This window comes from Bacillus rossius, chromosome 1 (assembly GCF_032445375.1).
Source record: "Bacillus rossius redtenbacheri isolate Brsri chromosome 1, Brsri_v3, whole genome shotgun sequence".
Taxonomy (NCBI): Eukaryota; Metazoa; Arthropoda; class Insecta; order Phasmatodea; family Bacillidae; genus Bacillus; species Bacillus rossius.
In genome coordinates this window covers 304,585,887-304,609,967 of record NC_086330.1, presented here as the reverse complement: position 1 = coordinate 304,609,967, position 24,081 = coordinate 304,585,887, and the positions used below count along the sequence as shown (strand labels likewise).

General features: G+C 37.3%; 1 protein-coding gene across 2 annotated transcripts in view; it reads right to left on the bottom strand.

The window, feature by feature from the left end:
* LOC134527852 (PHD finger protein 14) overlaps positions 1–24,081 on the bottom strand; it is a 100,452-nt gene that overhangs the window by 38,822 nt on the left and 37,549 nt on the right. For both annotated transcript variants that reach the window (XM_063360811.1, XM_063360810.1), the window contains exons 5-11: positions 22,069–22,197; positions 15,745–15,982; positions 9,274–9,378; positions 7,859–8,028; positions 7,090–7,261; positions 2,451–2,583; positions 1,021–1,216 (exon numbers count right to left, since the gene is read on the bottom strand). In XM_063360811.1, coding sequence (XP_063216881.1) covers positions 1,021–1,216; positions 2,451–2,583; positions 7,090–7,261; positions 7,859–8,028; positions 9,274–9,378; positions 15,745–15,982; positions 22,069–22,197 — 1,143 coding nt within the window. The remainder of the gene's footprint in view (positions 1–1,020; positions 1,217–2,450; positions 2,584–7,089; positions 7,262–7,858; positions 8,029–9,273; positions 9,379–15,744; positions 15,983–22,068; positions 22,198–24,081) is intronic.

Here is a 24,081-nt window from a genome sequence, read left to right as displayed (position 1 = left end):
CTTTGTAACGCAAATTCATCGAATATGCGCGCGCATGCGTAAAACATACGAAAAATGCGAGTAACGAGATGCAGCCGTGTGTAACGTTTCGTTACTCGTTACTAGATGGCGTACCTGTTACTTAGTACCGAAGTAAGAGCTTTGTGCGCGGTGTTTTAGTTTTTGGAATACGTTTTTTATAAGTGCTGCGCAGCTCAGCGAACAAAGAGTTAGCCGGCGGCTACGCCGCGCCGTAACAGCAGCTGACCTAGTACAATGACCTTTCTCCGCGTACGGCGCGCTATTGACGGAAAATTTCCATCAATTTGCGGCCATTTTTTTTATTTTTAATTTTTTACTGTGACGCAATGTGTATGTAGCTCGTATTTGTTATAAACGCTGCAGGTTGCGACTGTATTTTAATAAACTTTAACGTATTTCTTACACTTTACATATTTTTAAACTTTTTATTTTATTTTATGCCTCATTTTTCACGGTTCCTGAAAATCTGTATGTACGACCGAGGTGTACGTACGAACCGGGGGCCGTACGAGCGAGATTAAAAGACGTTGAAGATGTAAAGTTGACGAAGTCTGAGATAGCACGGCAGCACAAGATATCAGCATCGACCCTGTCTACGATATGGAAACGTAGGGACGCGATTATGAGTGCGGGGGTCATTGAAAATCGGTAAATCGGATTTAACGAAACATCGATTTAGAGTAAACATTTTCGGTAACCATAGCACTTCGTTAAATCGGGGCTCTACTGTATATTGAATTACACTAAGTGAATGTTTGTTAAAAATATTAATGACAGAACAACAATACTGAGTTGAAATTTCAGAAATAGCCCTTAAATAATAGTAATGATGAGAAAATGGACAAATCAATACATCATATGAGATAGAGCCTTGATCATACGTATTACAAATTATGTTCTAGATTCAATTTGTTGCTTAAATTGATGTATGTATATGTTATATCTGATAAGAGGGATGGCACGAACAAAGAGGGGAGGAGAGAGATGGGTGAAGCTCACCGTTCTTGTGGCGCATGCTGCCATGGCGGGCACCGTGAGGGGTGCGCTGCTGCGGAGGAGAGGGCAGCTTGCCAAGGTCATCCGGGTCAGGCAGGTTCTTGCTGGGTGCGACGTAGCGCAATGTGGCATGGTAGCGTCCCACCACCTGCTTCAGGCTGGCGTTCACTCGCCCCAGCTCTGCACTCTCCTTCACCAGCTGCCAACACACACCGCCCACACGCACATTCATCATTGTCAAATGTCAACATCTACAGTTACAGTTTGCCTTATATTCTTGTGATTCTCTTACAATCAAGGTCTTCCAAGCAAGGTTGTACAACATTAATATAGTCTTACATTTAAAGGTGTCATAAATTTGAAACTGTATAATGTTCGAAGTCACCCTACAGGAAATGTTTATAGTCAAATGCATTCTATATGACCGGGCAGAAGTGATATTTAACATTTAGGAATTAAACTTGATAATTTTTTTTAAGAGAAGAATTTAATTGACTCCAAACTAACAAGTCAAGTAATTTTAAATTAACTAAATTGTTTTTTAGTTACTAGAACATTCCTTTAACTAATTTTTTTTACTGTTTTTATTGGGAGCACATTTTTTATTGAATCCATAAACAAATGTTACGAATTTTTAGATCTGTATCTACATAGAGGTGACTATTTGCACAGCCTTAAAAGCTGAGTAAGAACGCAAAAGGCCGCAAGCCAGAGATGGATAGCTACACATGTCTTGCATGCGACTTGAAACGGACAAGTCCGTTTAGACACCTGCGCCGAGTGACGTCACACCTGGTGCGCGCAAGAGAGCTGGGCAGCTCGTGCGCATGCGCGCCGGGCGGCCAGATAGTGGCAGGCGAGGTGTTAGGACGATTCGTCTCTGAGAAGTGGAGGCCGAAGGTTGCGGGGAACGGATGGTGGCGAAACCCCATAGTGGCTGTTGCTTGTTAGCTATCGTCGGGAAGCGCCGCTTGGGAGACGAAGGCCGACCCCGGGTGGACAGGAGCAGCCAGGGTTTCACAGCTGAAACCGGACACAACCACAGCTCCGGGGTGACACCGTTAGCGGTGGCGCAGGCGAGGGCGTTCGCTGAATTGGTCATCGTGCTGAGACCAGTGTGGGACCGAGGATCTGGCGACGTCTCATCAAGAAGAAACAGCCGCCACGCAACCCTTCGCCCCGGGCGCCCGGGAGAACTCCAAGTTGAAGGTGGGGACGGACCAGTTAAAAACACGTACCAGGCGTTAAGATCCAGAGGCCTATTATAGTAAATTGAAAGGACCAATAGGGTGTAGGTTAGAACATGTTGTAAAGGAGTAATTTAATAACTGTACACAGCTGTAAGATTTTTGTTTGTTCACCGTAATCTGCACGAGGAAGCCAGGCAGTAACAGTGGTGGGGCCGTGACGGATTGTGATGGACGATAGCTCACCGTGTCGTACTTGTGTCGCAGGCTCTGCTGCTCGTCCTGCATCTGCTGGTTGATGTCCATCAGCTCCTCCAGCTTCCGCTTCATGGACGACAGCCGCATGTTGCGATCCAGGTAGTAGCCGATGAACTCCACGCTGCAAGGTTACTTAGTTTAGATCGGCTACATTAATTACACATTACATAAAATATTAATGAGTTAATTACATATTATTAGAGATCTTGTAAGATAGCATAATTCTTTCCCCCCTACTAAAAGTAACACTTAACTAAGAATGTGTTATATTGTTGATGTTATATTAAGTTTTAAAAACTATTTAATAATCATTTTTCACTTATTATGCATAAGCATTCAAGGTATTTTGTTTGAGCTTAAATATTAATTAATTCTAATTTTTTTTTGGTTTGGTGTTACATAAAGTTGAATGGAGATGTTATTATTTTTATTATTTTGTCTACTTTGCTGGGTCAGTTAAAATTACCATGTGTAATAATGACACTTTTACATTTTAAAAGCATCTTGTGGTTTGTGAGACTGTAACATTCTAGAGGGGGAAAAATTGGTTGTCTGTAAAGTCGGTTTATGGACGATAGTTTAACGTGACGTCATAACAAAACATTGATGAAATTATTGATCCAGAAGAAAAGGAAATATCATATGCGGCCTGAGACTGACCAGTAATAGGTTTTTGCAACCAAACCATTTAGGCATTAAAAATATTATATTCTTTAAGGAAGAATTTTTTAAAATTTTTCTATCTTTTGTATGATAAAATCTACCTCTGCATACTTTTATGAAAAAAATTGAATCATTTTTATTGAATTATCACTATTTTGTATGGATACAAAGAAGGAGTGAAATGAAATGTACAATTTAATTAATAAATTTACTTTTATTTGCATTCATTAATTCAAATATATTTTTTACTTTTGAAGTGTCGGGCGCGTCGTATTTATTTTTAAAACTACAAAAAAATTTTTCGCCTCGGCCGGGATTCGAACCGTCATCCTGGCAGTCAACCATGCTAACCGCGCAGCTACGAGGCCATATTGGAACTATTGTTTCAGATGTAATAAATTAATAATATTCCACGCACGATATTTGTTTGAATTTCTTTTAACTAGCATATTCTCTGTTGGACTCAAAATATTTACACGCTCGTGGGGTCATAACTATAATACGGTGTGTGATTTAGTTGATCAAATAATAGCTCATGACAAATAATTACCAATGTCAAACTAAAGCGTGAAAAATATCATACCAGCAATAAATATTTAGTTACAAAACTAAAACAATACTCATACAACACTGTTTAAATATACTGATTTAGACTAGTAATTAAAATAATATGTACTTGTAAGAACGCCATTTCCTTGCGAATATACTCCCGTGGCGCGGTGCACAACGATAACCTCGAACCCCGCTATGTTGTCGTCTGCCCTGAGCAATATGCCGCCACGTGCCGGCCGAGTTCTCTGTACCGTCCACAACATACCAGAGATATGCCACGCATGCGTAAATAGGACATCCGTAGTGGGACAATTTTTCGTGCATGCATTCAGCGTTCATCGATTTATTAGACGTTGTCACGTCAAAAATGGCCACGGGCGTGACACTCTGTCACCAGTAAGTTATTTTGCACGCCTCAAGTTAGTGCGTTGTTGGGAAAACCCAGCAGTAGGCACATTGCTGCGCAGTAATGAACCAGAAGGTTCGCTGGGCACTGACTCGCCACCCAATCAGGATGAACTATGCTGTGAAGATGTGTCTTTCCAAACTTTAAGAGAACAATTTAGCAGCACATTTTCCTTACATGGTTAAGTAGCTGGATCTGTATTGTGATTGGTCATTTGGTACACGGAGTTGTCTAGCCTTAGTTTTCACCTTTGTAAAGAAGTTGTAAGGGAAGGAAACTTTGTTGTACAAGAAGCTATCGTTGCTCGATTGTTGCTGCATGCGGTCGCGTTGCCAGCAACTCACAAAAGTATTATGTGAAATGTGTGATGGGATCATTTAATGACTGCTGGTCAGGGCCAGGCCGAAGTTTAACTTTTTTTTTGTGTTTTCAGACTTTTTAATTAGAAATTTGACCGCACACGTTGGCAACAGTCCAGGGTAATAATTGTAAACCACACCCCCCCTCTCTACCAGGACGTAGAATCTTGGAGATAATGTATCTCAGTTAAATAATTTTACTGAGGGATTTTTTTTCTATCAAACAACATGCTACAGTCAATAAGTGTGGAAAATCATCTGGACGTTATCTGTAAGTTGTAATTGGGATTTGTTATGAAAAAAATAATAAATATAAGACTGTTCAAATAAATTATTTTATTAAAAAGTTAGAAGAAAAAACTGCTTCACTTCAAGAATAATTAACCCTTATGCAGGTGAAAAGAATAACGTTATAAATAATCTTCAACATCATCATATATTACCATCATATATTTTCAAGTGTATCATGAACTTGTTGCTATTCTGGGTTGCATTGCTGGGCCAATCTGGAATGTAAAAACCTGTTAAACTAGGAATGAAGTTAAATTGTAATATTATAGTATTTTTTTCTTCCCATCTTTTCTACAAAAATATCTCAAAAATGGTGCTTCACAGAGAAAAAAGGCACAGAATAAAACTTATTGCAAATATAATTATGAACAAAAAAATGTATCTACTATATTTTTCAGATCTTTAATCATTTGAATTTTATTGGCAAATCTCCATATGCCCTGCTGTACGGCTGTTTAGTACTTCTTACGCTACAACTCCAAGCCCTTCCAACCGCTGTCTGGCTAGATGAAAAACTACATGATCTGCCTCTGAACAGCATCACTATGCCAATTTTGACTGCCTTACGAACTGGCAGGGGCACAAAAGAAGAGAGAAGATAATACTTTGGAATGTGTGGATGGAGTACGCGTTGGGAGTAGGAGAAAGAGAGTGCACTAATGGAATTTGTCACAGAATTCTTCCTTCATCCTTTCTCTCTTCATTCTTTGTGGGTCAGTGAAGGTCACCACCTCCCTAAATTGGCTTTTCTTCTGCAGTGGCAAAACTCAAATTTTTTTTATTTATATCTGCTGCTTCCTGTTTTAAAAGAAGCAGTTTAAATCACCGACGAAGGTGACACCAGAAAAGCTATCGTAAAAACAATACACCTTAAAGCAGCGATTGCTGAAGTGTTCTCTAAGCTCTTTAACATTTACAGTTATAATTTGTCTGCTCTTTTAGTACTAAACTAAGTAAGATAAAACAAAATTTTATTTTACAAAATAGAATCTCTGAAGTTATTTACAAGAAATAGGTTAAGATTAAAAGTTTTTTTTAGGAAGATTCTAGCCCATCAAACAAAAGTGCATATTAAATAAAATAACCTCACATTTTGCAAAAACTAACACAGCTCTTAAAGAAAAATACCCTTCTCTTTTTCAAGTTTCTAGATATTATAAATTAATGTAGTCTCTAATAACATAAAACTTTAGTTTTTATTCAAATTATTTCCCAGATTTTGTAATGTTTTCCTTACTTAATTAACGTAATAAATGGGTGTGTTAAATAATAGTGCTTAAACTATAAAATTACAGATTTGTAAAGTATGAACACAACTGGGTGAAAGATTCACATTAGTATTATTTCCCCCTTTATTTCTGTTATTTTCTGGTTAACAATAATTTCTTCCACTTAAAAATTCCAATGATTTAAAAAAATACTGGTATAAACTATACTAAAAATGCATGATGGTCTCTTTCAAAAACAAACATAAGCATCCAAAATTTAAAATAGATAATTAAAGGTATGAGATACAGTAAAAAAGTATAAAGTTTTGTTTTTATATGTTAGTGCCTAACATCGATACCATCGATTAACGCTGTGGTAGAAAAAATGAACATAGAAAACATTAAAAATTTTTTCATACCAAGTTTGTTTGGTGTGTTAACAACTCTATGGTGTACTGCTGCTTTTTCATTCCAAAATGAGATTAATTTCTAGTGTTTCAAGACATAAATAGCGGGATATACATTTACCGGGTATTTTAATTTAATTAAATACATACACCACAATTTAAAAAAACTACATTTATTGCAAGAAAATGTAAATACCAACTTTCAGTATACAATGATTCCATAAAATAAGTATGTAATTTTAAACTTATTTCACATGTCAAATATGTACTGAGTCGCGTTCGGTCCAGTACAATGAACTCGACTTTCAAGCTTACTTGAGCTGTATGTGTCGACTTGGCTCGGGTTTTCAAATATTGGCCCATCTTTAATTATTTGTTATTTAAGCGCTACATGCTCATTCATTTAACAAAGAAAATGGAAAATTCCTGACACAAGTGATTCAGAATTTTCACTTTTTACTTAGTCATATGCAATATCTGTAATGTGTTCACTTCACAAAAATAGCTAAATAAGATAACTATTTTATTTGCAAGCAGAAGCAAGTGGTTTACTTGCTAAATATTTCCCATACTGTTCTCATTTAGTATGCAATGTGTAGGATGTGCTGATAAAATACATACTCTTAACATACCAAAATAAATAAGAGACCTTAAAATTCTACTTTAAATCAAGCTGTTAACATAGTGTTTGCACACGTCTACGAGGAGCCAGTGAACATATTGCGACGTGTGGCCACCGACCTGAAGGCGGGCTGGATGTGCCACTTCTTGCGCACATCGGCGAGTGCTGCCATCTGCGCCTCCTGCACCTCCAGTGCCTGTGTGTCGACGCCCATCAGCTCTGCCTTCAGCATCAGCTTGCGACATGCTGAGGCGCTGGTCGTCAGCAGGCGGGGCATCTTCTGTGTCGGCACTGCACCACCAACCACAACCCTGTCTAGTCTTGGTGCCAGTGGAGCCCTTAACAACAGCGTGTTAGGGATCGTCTTCGAAAGGAAATGCATGGTGAGCAGTAGTTCAATTCAGGCAATGTTATGAAAGAGATATATCATATTTGACACATTCGCTGTGTTAACTGATGATAAATTTACATATGAATAATGGTAATTATTGTACTTAACACCTTGAAACAAATAAAAATTTTTGACCTGCCCATTCCCTTTCTACCATATGCCAATTTTAACTAAAACAAACAAGAGAGATAGCAAAGAATAATATACTCTAGGCATTACCTGACCATCCCAGTTGGTTAAAAGTGTAATTTGTTAAAATATATTACTTTACTTTACATATTTTTTTCAAATGGTTAATTTGGCTTTCATTGACATGAATAAACAATATACAAATTTTGCATTACCTGACGAGCTAAAGAGCCTCGTGCTCTGATACAGAGACAGATGTCAAGGTCTTTGTCACTCATGTCGAGTTTATGTAGTTGGGACACAAACACAGTGGATTTTTCATGCCAAATTCAACCTTAATGGGTACGTACACGGAGAGATGCTCTTACCCCACGGAGGCACGCGGCTGGTCTTCCCATTGAGATACTTCTGCCGGTACTTGGCCAGCTTGCGCTGTATGCGCAGTTGCTCAGCCGAGTTGCCATGCCCGTCCCGCTGTGAGTCCAGCTGGCGCTGCTTTGTGCGCAGCTGCAGGGCCAGCCAGTTCCTGCGCCGTCGCCTGCCGATACGCACACACCCCACACACACCGGGAGTGGTAACTACGCTCTCTCTCGCTTTCGCCGATCACCCACTCTCCCCGTGTCATCACTCCTCTCACAACACAGCATGTACACTGGAACCTTATAACAAAGTCTAGTTGGTGCTCTTTAATCTGTCAATCTTCTGTTCAACACTTTCTGTAATAGTCCAAGAGCTCGCGACAAATTTCGGGAAGTTCCTTTCAGGCAGCAAAATGACATTGCGAAAAAATGTAATTTCGTCAATTGGCGAAAGCAGGCCTGCAAGTCTGGCAGAGAATTTGCATTTATTTTGCTACTGCGTAGCATATAACATTTGCAAAAAAAAATCGCAAAAAATATATTTTCGGCAACTAGATTTTTTTTTATCTTTTAATATAGTTTTTAAAGTATTCAAAAAAAATCCCAGACTTTTTTGTCAGTTATAAAATATTACCAGACCACTTTAAATATATTTTATGAAAATTCCCAAAAAATATAATTTTGGCAATCTGGAATTTTATTCACATATTTATTGAGTAATTTTGATAATACCTGCAAATCGCCAGACGTATTGAGCGGTTTTAATCAACAGGTAATACATCAAACATTGCATATGAATTACTTCGTGACCTGCTACCAACCTGTATGTTCACTCATCACCTAATTTTGAGCTAGCCGGAGGTGGTGAGTGGTAACAAATGTTAATAAAAAGTTTAAAAAAATATTTTTCCCAGTGATGAGTTTTGAACCATGTTCCATGAAGTTAACAAGCGCATGTAATACCACTGCACCATCAGGTATACTAGAAGTTGGTAGGGACGATATGTATTCTTGTCACTGTAAAGCCAGCTTTCTTACATTTTTTTTTAAAAAACTTGGGATTACTTTTTACTATGACTATTTTAGTTTGGCAAATATATTCTAGGATGATTTCACTTTCATAAAGTATTTGGCAAACCAATAAATTTGGTATGTACCCTAATTTGTATGAAAGTGAATATACGGTTTTATGTTGCTACACGTGGGTTGCCATCTTTGTGTTATCGACTTCTACCATATGATATATACCGAAAGCTAAGATGTTTACAGATCAATAATATAAAAATACGTTTTAAAGGAAGTAATTTAGCTTGCACTGAACTTCTGAAAATTCAAGTTCTGAAATTACGTTTTCGTATTCCCTGACCTTACATAACTTTCACACGAATGGAGTCTCATTTGCAACCAAACACACAACACTTACTTCATGAGCATCTTGTCGGTGTGCATCTTACAGTGGGCGTAGAAGGGGTCGGCCTGGTCCACTTCCTCGGAGTGCGCCTCCGACAACAGCCCCTCCCTCTGGGCACTGCGCAGGAGGGAAACCATCATTAGGTGCACACTACGCTGCTTGCATACACATCCAGTTTACCTACCACTATTCAGGAAACACATGCACTGGAGAGAAACCAACCAATAAATTTAAAAAAAAACATTGGGATCGGAAGTAAATGGGATAACAAAGGAGTACTTCTGACTATATAAAGAAGTTTCAGAAATAAATGAAATATCAATGTGCTACTATATATTGAAATTGTACCTCCTGAATACTGGAAGCCAGCTATCAGCCACATTAGTAGCCGACTCCATCTTCATTTGTAAACATTAACTGTTAAAGTCATTCAACATGTGTAACAACACAAGGCAATAAGCTGAATTATGTCTATTTCAATATAATAGTGTTATTCATGTTTAGTGATTTTATTTAAACATATAGTACATTGTCATTTTAGTTTGTGCAGGTCTGGTGCGGGTGATGGTTAACCTACACCTTGACGCGATGTACTAACAGTGATCAACAGGTCTTGGCCCAGGGTGGATGTGTGTCCTATACAGTGACAATAACTGTGCAACAACTGGTAACTGTAGTCTCATATCAGTCTCTTCTTGACACGTTTCCCTGGATCTTGTAGATGCACAGATTGGGGAGGGGGGGGGGGGGGCTGAATTGTGTCCCCTTGGAAAGGGTACCTTTCATACTTTTGGTGGTGGTAGTGTAACTGGGTATAAACTGGAAAGGTGCCCTTTCCAATTTCTTAAAATGTTTCGGTTTTAATGCAAATATGCACTGGAAAGGTATCCCTTCGGAAAGGGGAACCTTTCAGGATTTTTTGTATAATGACAAAGCAGAAAATAAACTGGAAAGGTACCCTTTCCGATTTCTTAAAATGCATATTATTTTCTGCTTTAAAATCCTGAAAGTTATCCCCTTGGAAAGGTAACCTTTGCAGTTTGCGACATGGTTGTGCTCGCTTATATCATCCTGAAAGATATCCCCTCTGGAAACATATCCCAAAATGGCTGCCAGACAAGTGATGTATCGATACAGGCCAGGTGAAAGAATGGCATGTAGTAAACACATCAGTAAAAAAAATTGGTTGTCTGTAAAGTCTGTTTACCGACGATAGTTTAACGTGACAACATAATAACAAATCATTGATGAAATGATAGCATACTTTTATGAATAAAATTGAATCATTTTTATTGAATTATCACTATTTTGTATGGATACAAAGAAGGAGTGAAATTAAATATACAATTTAATTGAAAAATTTACTTTTATTTGCACTCATTAATTCAAATATGTTTATTACTTTAACAAACAGATTATTTTAACTATTACTTTTATACATGTTTGCTATTAAACTTCTTCCAATCTGTGTTATTCTGTTAAGGATAGGACGATGATAGGAAAAGTAGGGAACGAATGGGAGTGTTTCAAGTTTAATGTGCCTCAAAAAAGTCAAATCGATGGTTGTTCCAATCGAGTGGAAGAGAGATAGATGCGGCGCAAGCGTACAATGAGCGTAACGGGACACAACGTAACGGGATGTGTGCGTAACCGGACACTTTTTGTCCGTGCAGCCGGCGTTCATCTATTTATTAGACGTTGACACGTCAAAAGACCTTATCTACAATTTTACATTTGATAAATAATAATTTATTAGCTCCCTAATACGTTTAATAGAGGTTGGGTTGGGTTGGGTTTGGTTGGGTTTGGTTGGGTTTGGTTGGGTTTGGTTGGGTTTGGTTGGGTTGGGTTTGGTTGGGTTTGGGTTGGTTGGGTTGGGTTGGGTTGGGTTGGGTTGGGTTGGGTTGGGTTGGGTTGGGTTGGGTTGGGTTGGGTTGAGTTGAGTTGAGTTGAGTTGAGTTGGGTTGGGTTGGAGTGGGTTGGGTTAGGTTAAGTAAGGTATTCTGTGAACAATCCCTACCAGCACTACCTAGTATGAAACTGAGGAACTAGGTGCTTGTATTAATTCATTACTTGTCTGGCAGCCATTTTGGGATATGTTTCCAGAGGGGATAGCTTTCAGGATTTTAAAGCAGAAAATAATATGCATTTTAAGAAATCAGAAAGGGTACCTTTCTAGGTTATTTTCTGCTGTCTCATTGTACAGAAAATCCTGAAAGGTTCCCCTTTCCGAGGGGATACCTTTCCAGTGCATATTTGCACTAAAACCGAAACATTTTAAGAAATCGGAAAAGGTACCAGTTTCTACCCAGCTACACTACCGCCACCAAAAGTATGAAAGGTACCCTTTCCAAGGGGATACAATTCTATCGTCCCTACAGATTATTTCACAGTGTAACAAATATAATGTTAAATAATCTAAGAATGTCATCTTTGGATTGCAAAAATGTAAAAATTGTGAGAAAAAAGAATTTTAATGCATTTATTGTTTACTCTAAGGACAGGAATGTTTTAATTAAAATAAGTTAAAGCTGGAAATTTTTTAGAAAAGTTTTAAAATACGTTTGGCGATAGACAATACAGACTGTCAGCAGAATGAATACGGTAGTTGAACATGTATATGAATAAGTACAATAATAAGTACATGTATGCAAAAAAAAAAGAGCTTAAAAATTGAGTTATATTACTTATATATAGATATGTGTGATTAATACCTATTTGTAACCAATGATCTACATCTTGATATCATATCTATATAGTCTACCATGTACCATAGTCTGTAAAATTAAAAAAAAAAAAAAAACAGTTTACCTACCAGAAATATTAATTTTCAGATTCATTTTACAAACTACACCGGGCAAAAACCTGCATTTAATTAAACCAGTGTGGTGCCACAAACCAATAAGATGACACTGATGCCACTAGAGATGAAAAAAGGTGACAGAGTAAGATTTGGGTATTGATGAAATTAACGAGTGAAGGAAATGGGAGTACCATAATAAAATACCTGGTGAACCATATAGAGGTACTTTGGAAAGCACCCATAGGTATGATATTGGTTTCACATGTTTTATTTTCACTCTCTATGTTAGATATCTTTGCTTTATTATGAAAGATAATTGCAACCTTTTTCTCTATGAGTATTTCAATTTGTCTTATACTTTAATTTTATTACTTTCTCTGAGTAAAATTTTATTAAGGCCTTGTTTGGTAATGACCAATGAAAAATTACGTTACCACAATTCTGTATTGTCTCTACGATATAACACTTAATAGATCGCAATTCATTGGCAGCTATATAAGGGAATAAATTTACCTTTTTACATTTTTTTTAACGATTTTGAGGTATATATCGCCGAGCAAGGACAAATAATATTAAACGGTTTGAAATTTGGAAAGTCAGTTTTTTTTCGACTTTCGTCCGAGCTAGACTCATTATAGCTAAGCTCCAGAAGATAGAGAAAGCTAAATGGAAAGATTGTCGTAAAACTTCAAGATTAAGGTAAAGGAGTTTCGGTAGAGATTTAATATATTTTTATGATTTAATTTTTGTCAGCACTACTATGTTTGAGAATAGGTAGTGACCGCCCTTGACGAATTATACTTCAATATCGACGTGATACAGGCAATAATAATTGGCCTTATATTTGAGAGTACAGTCAAACAAACGACCCCTCACGGTTCCCAGGAATAGGGTTGTAATAGAGGGGGGGTCGTAATAGATGTTTTCCGAAATTCAGTTGATTTCAACCCCCCCCCCCCCCCTTCCCTTCCAAAACCGCTATACTCGCTAAGAAACCAGCCGTACAATGGCAGGATGCTGTCACTCACAATGCTAGATGGCTTTGCTTTAAACCCACTTCAACCTTCATGACAAGTCCGTCGCCCTACAGGCCACCTCTAAAGAAAATATGTCAAAAGAGAGTTTATTTTTACTGGTTAGTTTACATGTACGTTTTCTGTTTGCCGTAGTTAAATACACTAGAAACCCGATGTCACGAACCCCGGATTTAACGAAGCAATGATTTTACAAATATTTCTCGGGAACCGTCAAAAAATTTGACATTTTGACCAAAATGTGAAAATCAGAAAAAAAAAAAAAAAAAAAAAAAAAAAAAAAAAAAAAAAAAAAAGAAATGAAAGACCATTAAAATCTGTTAATTTTAACACACAGCGTATATTTGTTTTTGTGCTACGAATCGCACTGCCAATATGGTTGACATCCAGGTGGCTAGTGAATTTAATTCACAGTCAGGAATTATGGAATGATTAGAGATTATGGAATGATTTAGAGATAGTGATGCACCGATTATACTTTGCCGATTACGATTACTGATTACTGATTATTACACTAATAATTGCAATTACCAATTACGATTACTGATTATCAGTTTTTGCGTAAAGTTGAAATAAAAAACAGTCTTTTACTAAATATTCCTACTTGAACGCCGTTCTGTTTTTTCTCGTCATTTAACATCTTCAAACATAGATGGTATATAACTACAGTACTCAAATGTTTCCTGAAAGGAAGTTCATACTTTGGTACTGCTTTCTCCATTAGTAGCTTAAACCCTTTGTTGTTGATAATATTGAGTGGCTGCATGTCAACACAGATCATTTCTGCAACAGCTCGAGTCATTTCTTGTGCTCTTGGATCAGTGGGCAAGTACTTTATTTTTATTGATACCATGGCTGGTAGTGTTGTTTGTGACAGTGCACATTTTTAAGGTGGTCTAGGAGTGACATCAGGATCATCTACTTCACTTTCCCAACTTTTATTTATTTTTGCTGAACTCACTTCACTGGAATGAAATTTTTTTGCGTGGTTCCACATGTTTGTAGTTGTGTACGACTTCCTGTTCCCGCAACTGCCTCGTGAGATGAGTATTCCACATATTAAGCATTTTGCTTTAGATTCACTTATTAAATCCACAGAGAAAAATTTCCATATGTCACTTTTCGATCTTGAAGACGTTATTATGTTGATCAACAATCAAAATACAAAGCTAAACTACAATGTGTTTACGTTAATGGCCATTGTCTACGAAAAAAAAACTGCAGTATTCAATATTCATGACTTACTATTGCAGTGTTGCCAACTTCAATTCTGATCGTCACTTGTGCAATCATTATGGTTGCAATTTGGTATTTTATTTTAGTAACTCCCATTAGTGACTAAAAAGAACTAAATTTAAAAAATGCCAAATAATCACCATTTCAGTTTATTAATTACTAATTAGCATCACATGAGCCTACTTTTCTCAATCCTTTGAAAAAGGGAATTATGTAGCGGCAGTGGAATGTGAACCAATGGCGCTATTGTGTATTTGTGCGTGTTGTCCGTTCCAACCTCACATCATACATAACAAACATGGCCGACATACGGTACACAGTGAAAATTAGTTAGATGCATCGTTTCTACGATACCATGTCCAATTTTTTTTTTCAGACATACATTTACTAATATAAGTAACATATGCCAAATTGTGAATTGTGACAGCTTTAAAAATGCATTTATTTTCTTAACTAAATATTTTGTGCGAAGAAATCACATGTGTGATTTAGCTCTGGCCATGGTAAATATTGTTACAATAATACCATTCACGACGTTAACTTAACAGGAGTAATTGAATTGAAAGGGGTAAATACTGTAAATAGTAATACGGGGCAGTTATGTATGTACGAGCACAATTCACGAAACAACCAAATATTATTAGGCGAGTGTATCTATGTACACTCAGAGACGTTGACTTTCCCTACCTTCCACGGTCATATTCGTTAAGATATTTTGTGCCGTTTGTAGTTTCAATTCAAGAACTTATTAAGGTTTAAACTTTAAATGTATTTTCTTTTCTTTCAAGTCGTATGGGTTTCAGCAACAAATTTTACAATAATCGGCAATCGGTTATAACCTAACCTGGTAATCGCCGATTACGATTAATCGGCATTGGGTCAATAATCGCAATTGCCGATTAACCGGCGGCATAATCGGTGCATCACTAATTAGAGATTATAGAATGGACCAGAGACAATTAACTCACAAAGTAGTTTTTCAAAAGGTTCTTCATAAAATATTTTTTTTATCATTTCACACGCTCATGCCCGAACATATAGACACACACATTACACTTTTGAGTTTACTATGATTTGTTTAATTAGCTATTTTATTTCAAAATTTTACCTGCGTGTGAACTTGACATATGTAATATCATATGCATAAATAATAATCACATAATGAAATAAAAACTTGATCTATTAAGTAAGTTTCTGCATGCATTATTTATTTTGACACTGGATCTTCATTTCATCATGCCTTAAAAAAAAAATTCTGCAACTACTCAAGCTAGACTAAATTTTTATGGACTCTAATACAAAACAATCAAGTCTTAAATCGGCTTGATGGTTTTATTACTGAATTTGGATTGGCTTGGCTCAACTTGGCTCAGCTCAGACTTGTCGGGCGTGCGTGCACAGGCAACTGACCAGGTGACATGGAAGTAGGTGCGGCACATGCCAGCATCGCAGCCGATGCAGACGCCGGTGCGCGCGAAGCGTCCGTCTTCGCACAAGCAACACGTGCGCGCGCCCCACTTGCTGTACGGCATCTCGAACAGCGTGACGCTTGACAGCCGATCCACCTCGCCGAAGGCCACGCCCGGCACGTACAGCGCACACACCAGGTGCACCCACTTGCCCACGTCCGTCTCCTTGAAGATGCCCCCTGCACGCACACACACCGCCCTCTAACTGCTCCCAGCTGAAGATCACACTGCGTCATGCAGCTAGCAGTGTACCAGGGTGTTTACTGATGCACAGCAGTGACAGAAGACCAGATTTTATGGCTTCATTTTAAAGTCAATTTAGTACAGCTGGGCCGATCAAGGTATCTGCCGATCATACCGATACCGATCTCTTGCTGCCGATCTGGTCGATAACTGATCAGTGATCATTCTTTTTAAAACATAGTAAAAATCTAGGGAGCTTATGTTATTTAAATGATTTATGCAATAGGGAATTTTTATTTTAATTTTGCTTTAGGAAATCTATTGTGTTCGTTGGTGTTATCCATAATATCTGTTTATCTTCAATGTTGTGTTTGTATAGGTATTTGCTGCGTTGTTCAGGTTTTGTTGTCTGCCTGCATTTACTGTTATTGTTAAACTGTCTCATCATTAGCCCACTGTGTTCGTTTGTGCTGTCATAATTTTTTTCTTGACTAAATTCCTTCCATGGAATTCTTGTGCCATGTGATATTTAAATTTTAATGTGTTTGTCTGTGTTGTCATCATTGTGTTGTCCATAATACATGTTTAGGTACTTTGTTGAGTTTATATGTTTGATATAGCTGATTTAAGCTTGTTTTCTGTGGGTATGTGTTTTTCATTCTAATTTCTTAATTTGCATTCTTGAATTTTTTCCATGACAAATAGTACAAAACTGCAATGGTGTATGTCCGAGAAACTGTATTAAATCCAGGAACCCTATATACTTTCTTTGAAAATAACTTGAGCCATGGACCCAATGTTATTTGTTAATAATGATTAAAAAAAATTACACTAAAAAATTAAATTAGATTAAAATTAAAAGTTTTTAATTAACTTCACACTTTACTATATGGTTTCTTGCTACTGATCCACAAACAAACACAACAATGAATATCGAATACTAAATATTTTTAAAAAAATTATTTTCACACAAATTGACTTAAAGAACAAAAAAGCATTAAAAAAATAGGCAACAAAAATTAATTTCAAATATGTGAAATATTCTTTCCATACTCGCCAGTGATATGTAAACAAGTAACCTCCATAAGGAGCAAATTCATGTGTTCTTATGTTACAAAAAATAAAAAAACTTAATACTACAAAACTCCGACACCAATTTTAATGTAGAATTTTTTAAATCATGCAGAGCATGATGATTATACAAAAAGTATTCATATTTAAAACATATCTATAATTCGGTTTAACAAGATGACACTATTGATTTCTCAGGGCTAGTCCAACAATAGGAGTACTGAACGCATCACATGTAAATGCCTCAATGCTGAACAAGTGACAAATCCCCCTAGACTGGAATTATCATTGCCTGCGCGTTGAGTGTGAAATCTTAGTACACCAATCCCTCACTTAGCATGTCCTCAAATTGTGCAAATTCATTTAGCGCAGTATTAATTTTACTGTCCCAGTCTTGAATAGCACGTCTATACACTGTAAATTTCTGCAACCACAAAATTGCCACACGCAAAAAAAAAGTCTGGCATGACGCCACGAAGTATGCTGCAACTCGGTAAGCAACAATGTACCATGGCATACCGATAGCTATACAAGGAGGGAACAGATGCCCGCACAGGTCTGACTACGCTATCGGCTATTGTACAAACATCAGCTGTGGCAAGTTAAGTTGCGGCTATGTAATGTAAAGGACCAAATGGTATTATGTCCAAACGTCTGGGCCATGATGAACTTCAATCTAGCCAGTGGCTGGGAACTCGCATGCACATACACACATCAACGTCTGCCCATTCATTTGCCAGTAACCGTACGTGAACAAGCACCTGCAGTTGGAATCATATTGAAATCATGACTTGTAAGTGAGAGTGTAATGCATCGTGTTCAAGTATTTGAGACAAAACTAGAAATATTAGGGCGTGCAGAATGCCATGAAGGCCCCATTTATGTTGGTCACACTTTAGTTTTAAGCAAGTCAACTATGCGCACAATTGTATGAAAGAGGAACTCTATCAAACGTTTACATAAGTTGTACTAGCGGGAATATATTTGACATTAGATACCGGAACAGAAATGAACAGATGATTCACATGGAAAAGGTTGTTAAATGAACGGTACAATTAAATAAAAAATCATGGGCCTGGAACGATTGGTGTGATTAAAGCAGTGGTACACGAATAAGAACTTTAATGTTTGAAAAAATAAAATGTAAATATCTGGACAATCATATTGGTTGCACTGCCAGTAAAGGATGGTTTAGAAAGTTCATGAAAAGGTACATGACAAGAGTTGAACATCACACCCGGGTGGGCAATCCAACCAGCTGACTGACGATAAGTACATAACTACCTATCTCCGTTACGTGGTGTCGTATTTGGTGTCACATATTTATCATTCAGGGTTATTGTACACATTTATATTACGTAATGAATATTTCCCTAAATATTTTGGAACACATTAAGTAAATTAGTATTGCTATTTATGGAGACTAATACTTCAGAATACACAATTTCAAACAACACAAACATTTTTTGTATGAGGGTTAATCTACGCATTTATATTACATAACAAATATTTTCCTACATATTTTGGAACATTAAGTAAATTACCATTGCTATTTAAGGAGACTAATGCTTCGGAATACACAATTTTGAATAACACAAACATTTTTAGTAATGCATTAGTCGTGCTAAGTGTGGGATTGGTGTATGCACCAGAAATTCCATGAAATAGGCGCACGTAACACAATGGAAATTTGACAGTTAAGACCAAGGCGCATGCATGCAGAAACTGCTATAGCCACAAGTTGAAGTTGTCAAGATGGCAGACCCACGTGTGGCAACATGCACCCGTATATACTAATTTTCACGAACATTGGGGGTGTACTAAGCACATAGGTGTGCAATAAGTAAACTTTATGGTAGTGAAAATATCCTGGAATACATTTTGTTAGTTTGAATATGCATAATAAAATATAATAGCAACTTTAAAAACACATATAATTTATTAACCAGGAAAATTGTTTTGGAACAAACATAGTGTCAAATATTTAACATTTTGTTGGTTCTCTAAAGGATTATGAATGTGGCACTATCTTTTAAGTATTTTTCAATATGAAAGTTGCTTTCCAATAGATACATTAAAACATTAAAACCCAATTAACCTTGTAGCATTGCAGTATACATGCCTTTTCTATTAATAATATTGTTACTAAGAACAGGTTAGGTCGCCAGTATATTTTATTCTGAATTTATAATTATTTAATAATCATGTTTCTTCTGTCATCCTTTTAACTTTATTTTGCTATTTAGATTTACTTAATATTATGTGTAATGAGTTTTTTCTTTTATTTATTTAAATTGGAATATGGTATTATAATTGTATATTACGTTTTTATTAGAATGCCGATGTTACATAATGTCTAGAACAAGGGACGGTGTCTGGGGGATGTGTAGAAAGAGAGAGGCATAAGAGGCCTGTAAGTTCGAGTGAGAAAGAAACAGTGATTCCCCAGTAAGAGAGAGTCAAAAGCTGTGATTCTCCCACTGCGTGGGAACTGAGTGATCACTGCTGTCTCACGGTGTGGGAGAGAAAAAGAGAATGTAAAGTCCCTAGCTCTATGGATAGAAAACTGTTTTCAATGTGTGTTCTGTTTTCCTATTGGCTTGTAATGTGTAGTGTGAATGAAGCGTGCGTGTGATTGGTCGGTGAGGTCATGTGACTTCTCCTCCCTGCATGGAGGAGAAGGTGACATGAATTCACCAGTCGTCTGCCGATTGCTGCACCAGTAGGTCGCGTTCGGTGGCTTCTCGCCAAAATTGAAGTAATTTGCTGGATAGATAATTTAACGTTGGTGGTCAGAGCCATGCCGAGTATTAAGTTAACATAATTTATTTATAGTTCATTCGGACATTAATTAGAAATTGTGATCACCTTCGTCGGCGGTTGGCTCGGGGCTCGGGGCTCGTGTACTTACAGTAAAATATTACTGAAGGACTTAAACTACGTGTGTTTTTTTCCGTTAATTCTCATCGCCCGGACTGCGAGCATTTCTCGACAGGCAAATGTACGAATGGAACGAGTGAACGAAACATTGAAAGTGTTTGGATTTGTCAGTGCAGCATTCTAATTTGAAAAAAATAAAACCAAAAACTAAAATTGGTGCAACATCTTTTTATTCTTGTATGTAATGAACCGTTACAGCCTAAGACATTTTAAAACACATATTAAAAGACTGTATATGTATATTTGTTTTTGCTTAAATGACAGTTATCAGTATGTAAATACTCTCTACAAACAAACTTTAACCTTATTGAACTGATTCAACATAAGATTTAACAGTAAAAATTTCATTAAGAAATTGTTTTTATTCAACATGGCGTTGAATATATGTAGGTTAGGAATTTCTTGGGTCTCTACAGTATAACGAAAGCTGTGCTATCTCTACACTTCAATGTTAACTAAGGATTGTCAAAGTTTTAATGCATATTTTTTAAGTTATAATGATTTCTGTACATGTCTATATATTAAAGAACGTTTTTACAACTATAAAGTTTAGTTTGGCACACCAATACGCTTAGTATATCCCCCGATGTTAGCGAAAGTTAATATATACGGATAAATCAATCAGGTCCACCATATTTTCAAGATTTCTGAAATTTCCAGAGATGGCAGCACCGTTTTTACATGTTTCCATGTGCACGTGCGTTTGTGTGTGTGTTTGTGTTTGTAAAAGGGAGGGGGGGGGGGGGGGGTGTTGTGTGTGAGGGCGCGCACATTTTGTGAGTGCATGTGGCCATGTAGCAGTGTTGATGGTAGTCTCTCTCATCATTGTATCATTGTAATATACATGTACTGGTACCTTGCACATCTTCACGTCCCTATCTCAACAGGTTTTTATGATGCAACATTGCCCAACAAATTGTTTTGGTGTGAGAATTTTCACACTTTCATCTGTAACATTCCATGACAAAACTGAAACCCCTCCTCCCACAAGTTTAGTAATGTTCATGCTAATTTTTATAGAAGCAACTGACAATGCCACCTTTCCTCTCTTCGGGAAAAGGACTGGTAAAAAAAATGCAATATACAGGAAGGAAAATATGGGTATAAAAATAGCATGCAAAAGACAGAACGGTAAACACAAGTATAAAAATAGGATTCTTTCCTTTGTCTGTCTGTTAAGTGGCGCAGGAAAAGGATGAGCCATAAAGTTTGGAGCGGGCAGAGAAGTGGGCACAGGACTGCCATTTCACCCCCTCCCGGAGTAATGAAGTAAGGCAGAAAGCAGACAAATGACTGCCATATTTCTTGTGCATCGCTAAGCTGAGACACAGAACATAAAGACTTCACTTGTATCTATGGAACTCTACTGAAGACACGTATGGTGCGACACACATTCCAGAGCGACCCTAACTGTGAAAATGTTAGCTTTTTATGTACAAAACTTAAGCACCAAATATTTGTGTTACAGAAACAGAAGTAAAGCTCTATCCATACGCCGTAAACGTAGAGAATATTGGTACAAGTACAAAAATATCCATACATTTGGAAAAGCACTGTAGGTATCAACATGCAAGGCATCATACACTGAATTTTCAAGTACATAAGATGGGAAATTTTGTGCCCTTTGATAAGCTTACGCTAATCATCTAATCATCATATAATACTGTACTTATGTTGTCATCTAGCGTATGGAGTTCGCAAAACCAGTAGTGCTAATGTCACTCACTCACCATATGCACAGAGTGGTAATTTCAAAACCAAAATTTTTTTTCTCTATTATGTGTGGTTAAGCCAGGTTGTGCTACTTCCACCCCTTGACGTCTTATATGAGAATGCAAATTAAATTAATTTCAGTTACATGCCAGGAACTATAGTACCTAACTAGTCTACACAAGGGTGGCTTTTGAGTCACAGAAATAAATATTATTAACTTTTTATTAATATTTTAATGTCTTTTTGTAACCACACAGACAGTAGAAAGACACTGGACTCGACTGGAATTGCAGAGGACTCAGGTTTGAATCCTGAATGCCAAACATATCGTCGAGACTCTCGCAGAAGGAACACCGACCTGGGTTGGGACACAGCTCGCACGTTGGGTTGGTAACACCTGCGCGGCACGCCTCGCAGAACCACGGCTCTGTGCTGCACGACGACACTGTGCTGGAGACGCTCGCCGTGTCCGACACACCGTAGCAGCCTGCGCAGATAGCACCCGGCTCCCAACGCAGCTGTCATGACAAGTCACAGCATGATGAGATAACATCCGACCAGACTACCAGACACCACATCACTGACCAGACTGTCCAAGCTTACACACAGTATACATGCCTTCAGAGCAGAACAGGTCATTCGATAACAAGAATTCATCCCCACAGTTATCACATTTTTTCTGAATACCGTAAATCCTTGTTAAGAAGTTTATCAAGGTAATTAAAATTTTAGACTTATCGAACGGGAAAACTTATTGAAAGGTTGAAAATGTACGTATAAATAGGTCAAGTGCCTAATTTTTTAAAACCTACTAAGTAGGAAATTTTTTTACGAGGGTTTTACTATAAGTTGTGCTTGTGTCATATGTAATTCCTCCACCACTGAAAAAAAATTAAGTTGGACTAGCATTGTGCCATGTCTATTAGCAACTTTCCCTTCTATATGCATTAAGCATATTTATTATTTTTTTATCTCCAAAACATTGACTGTCACATTTGGTTAGTTTTTCGTGAAGATCTCCAGCAAATATTTCCAGGCTTCATTCCAACTTTATTTATTTCAATAGAAGTCACTTTTATTGTTCCACAACATTGAAACTCCTGTAGTTCTCCAAAACTTAAAAGTACATTTTTTTCTTGAAAGATTGGAGATCAGCAGCATGGCGTGTCCTCAAAAAGTGTGTAATAACAACTGGAGTTTGGTCTGCTAATGTAGAAGGCGACGACACTTCCCACTCCCAGACAAGAACAGAAAAAAAAGGAGGGGGGGGGTTGGATTTCCTATACAACCGCAGTCTGCCCACCCCAAACATGATTGGTCTGATGACGAGCCCACCAACACTGACGAATCTCCTGAGGGTCTGACTGTGTAAGGGGTTCAAAGAGAATACACAGTGACTACGCATGGGTACAATATTACAATAACAGACAAAGGTATACAGTTAAAGGCATCAGGCCTGCCAACTTGCATTTTTAAATAATATGTCAGAGCTTCCACATTTTCCTCTTTAACCAACAAAAAAAAAAGAGAGAAAAAAAAACAGTTGTAACAATAAACTTTGTTTTGGCCTTGAAAAATTGGAAGGGAAGTAAATAAATTCATACAGTTAACTAATTAGGTTGCTTTTAGTTGCGAACATGTAATTCAACTTTCGCCTGAGTTGAAACATTGTTGAAATTTTAAATATTTGAATCCCTAAACAAAAAAATTGCATTATAAAATTCGTAATTTAGTACCTTAGCTGTAAAAATCGAATATAAAAATGCCTATTTTTAGGCGTGAAATTAACTGGATTGAATAGTTATGCCTTAGAGCAGCAGTTCCCAAAAGGTGTTCAATGTAACCCTGGGGTTCCTTGGCAGGGTCACAGGGGTTCCATGAGTCAGGATGAATGTCATATAAAGTAGGCACTATTACTGTCAAATAACTTTCTTTCAAGGAGTTGGGGTTTTGCATGGCCGAAAAAAATTGGGAACCACTGCCTTAGAGTCTTGTTGACACTGATGTCATTAGATGGCAAAGGGTGACAGGATAAAAAAAAAAGGGGAGCATTGATGTAATGAACAAGTGGAGGAATTGGGAACACCAGGAGAAAATACTCAGTAAATTAAACAGGAAACAAAACAGGTTACATAAGAAAAACATAACCTAACACAGGAATTGACACTAAAATTGTAACAGGGGCAGCATGAAATAAGACAAATACATTAACTTACGGCAACATCTGCCCACATTTCCCAATTATGAAAATTGCTGTGTTTGATAGCATGGACTTGCAGTCCAGAGGACTTTAATTTCAAAACCGGGTCTGGTTTCTGGTTTATATTTGAGGAAAATATGTAATGGAATGGTTCCTTGCTGAAGACACAGC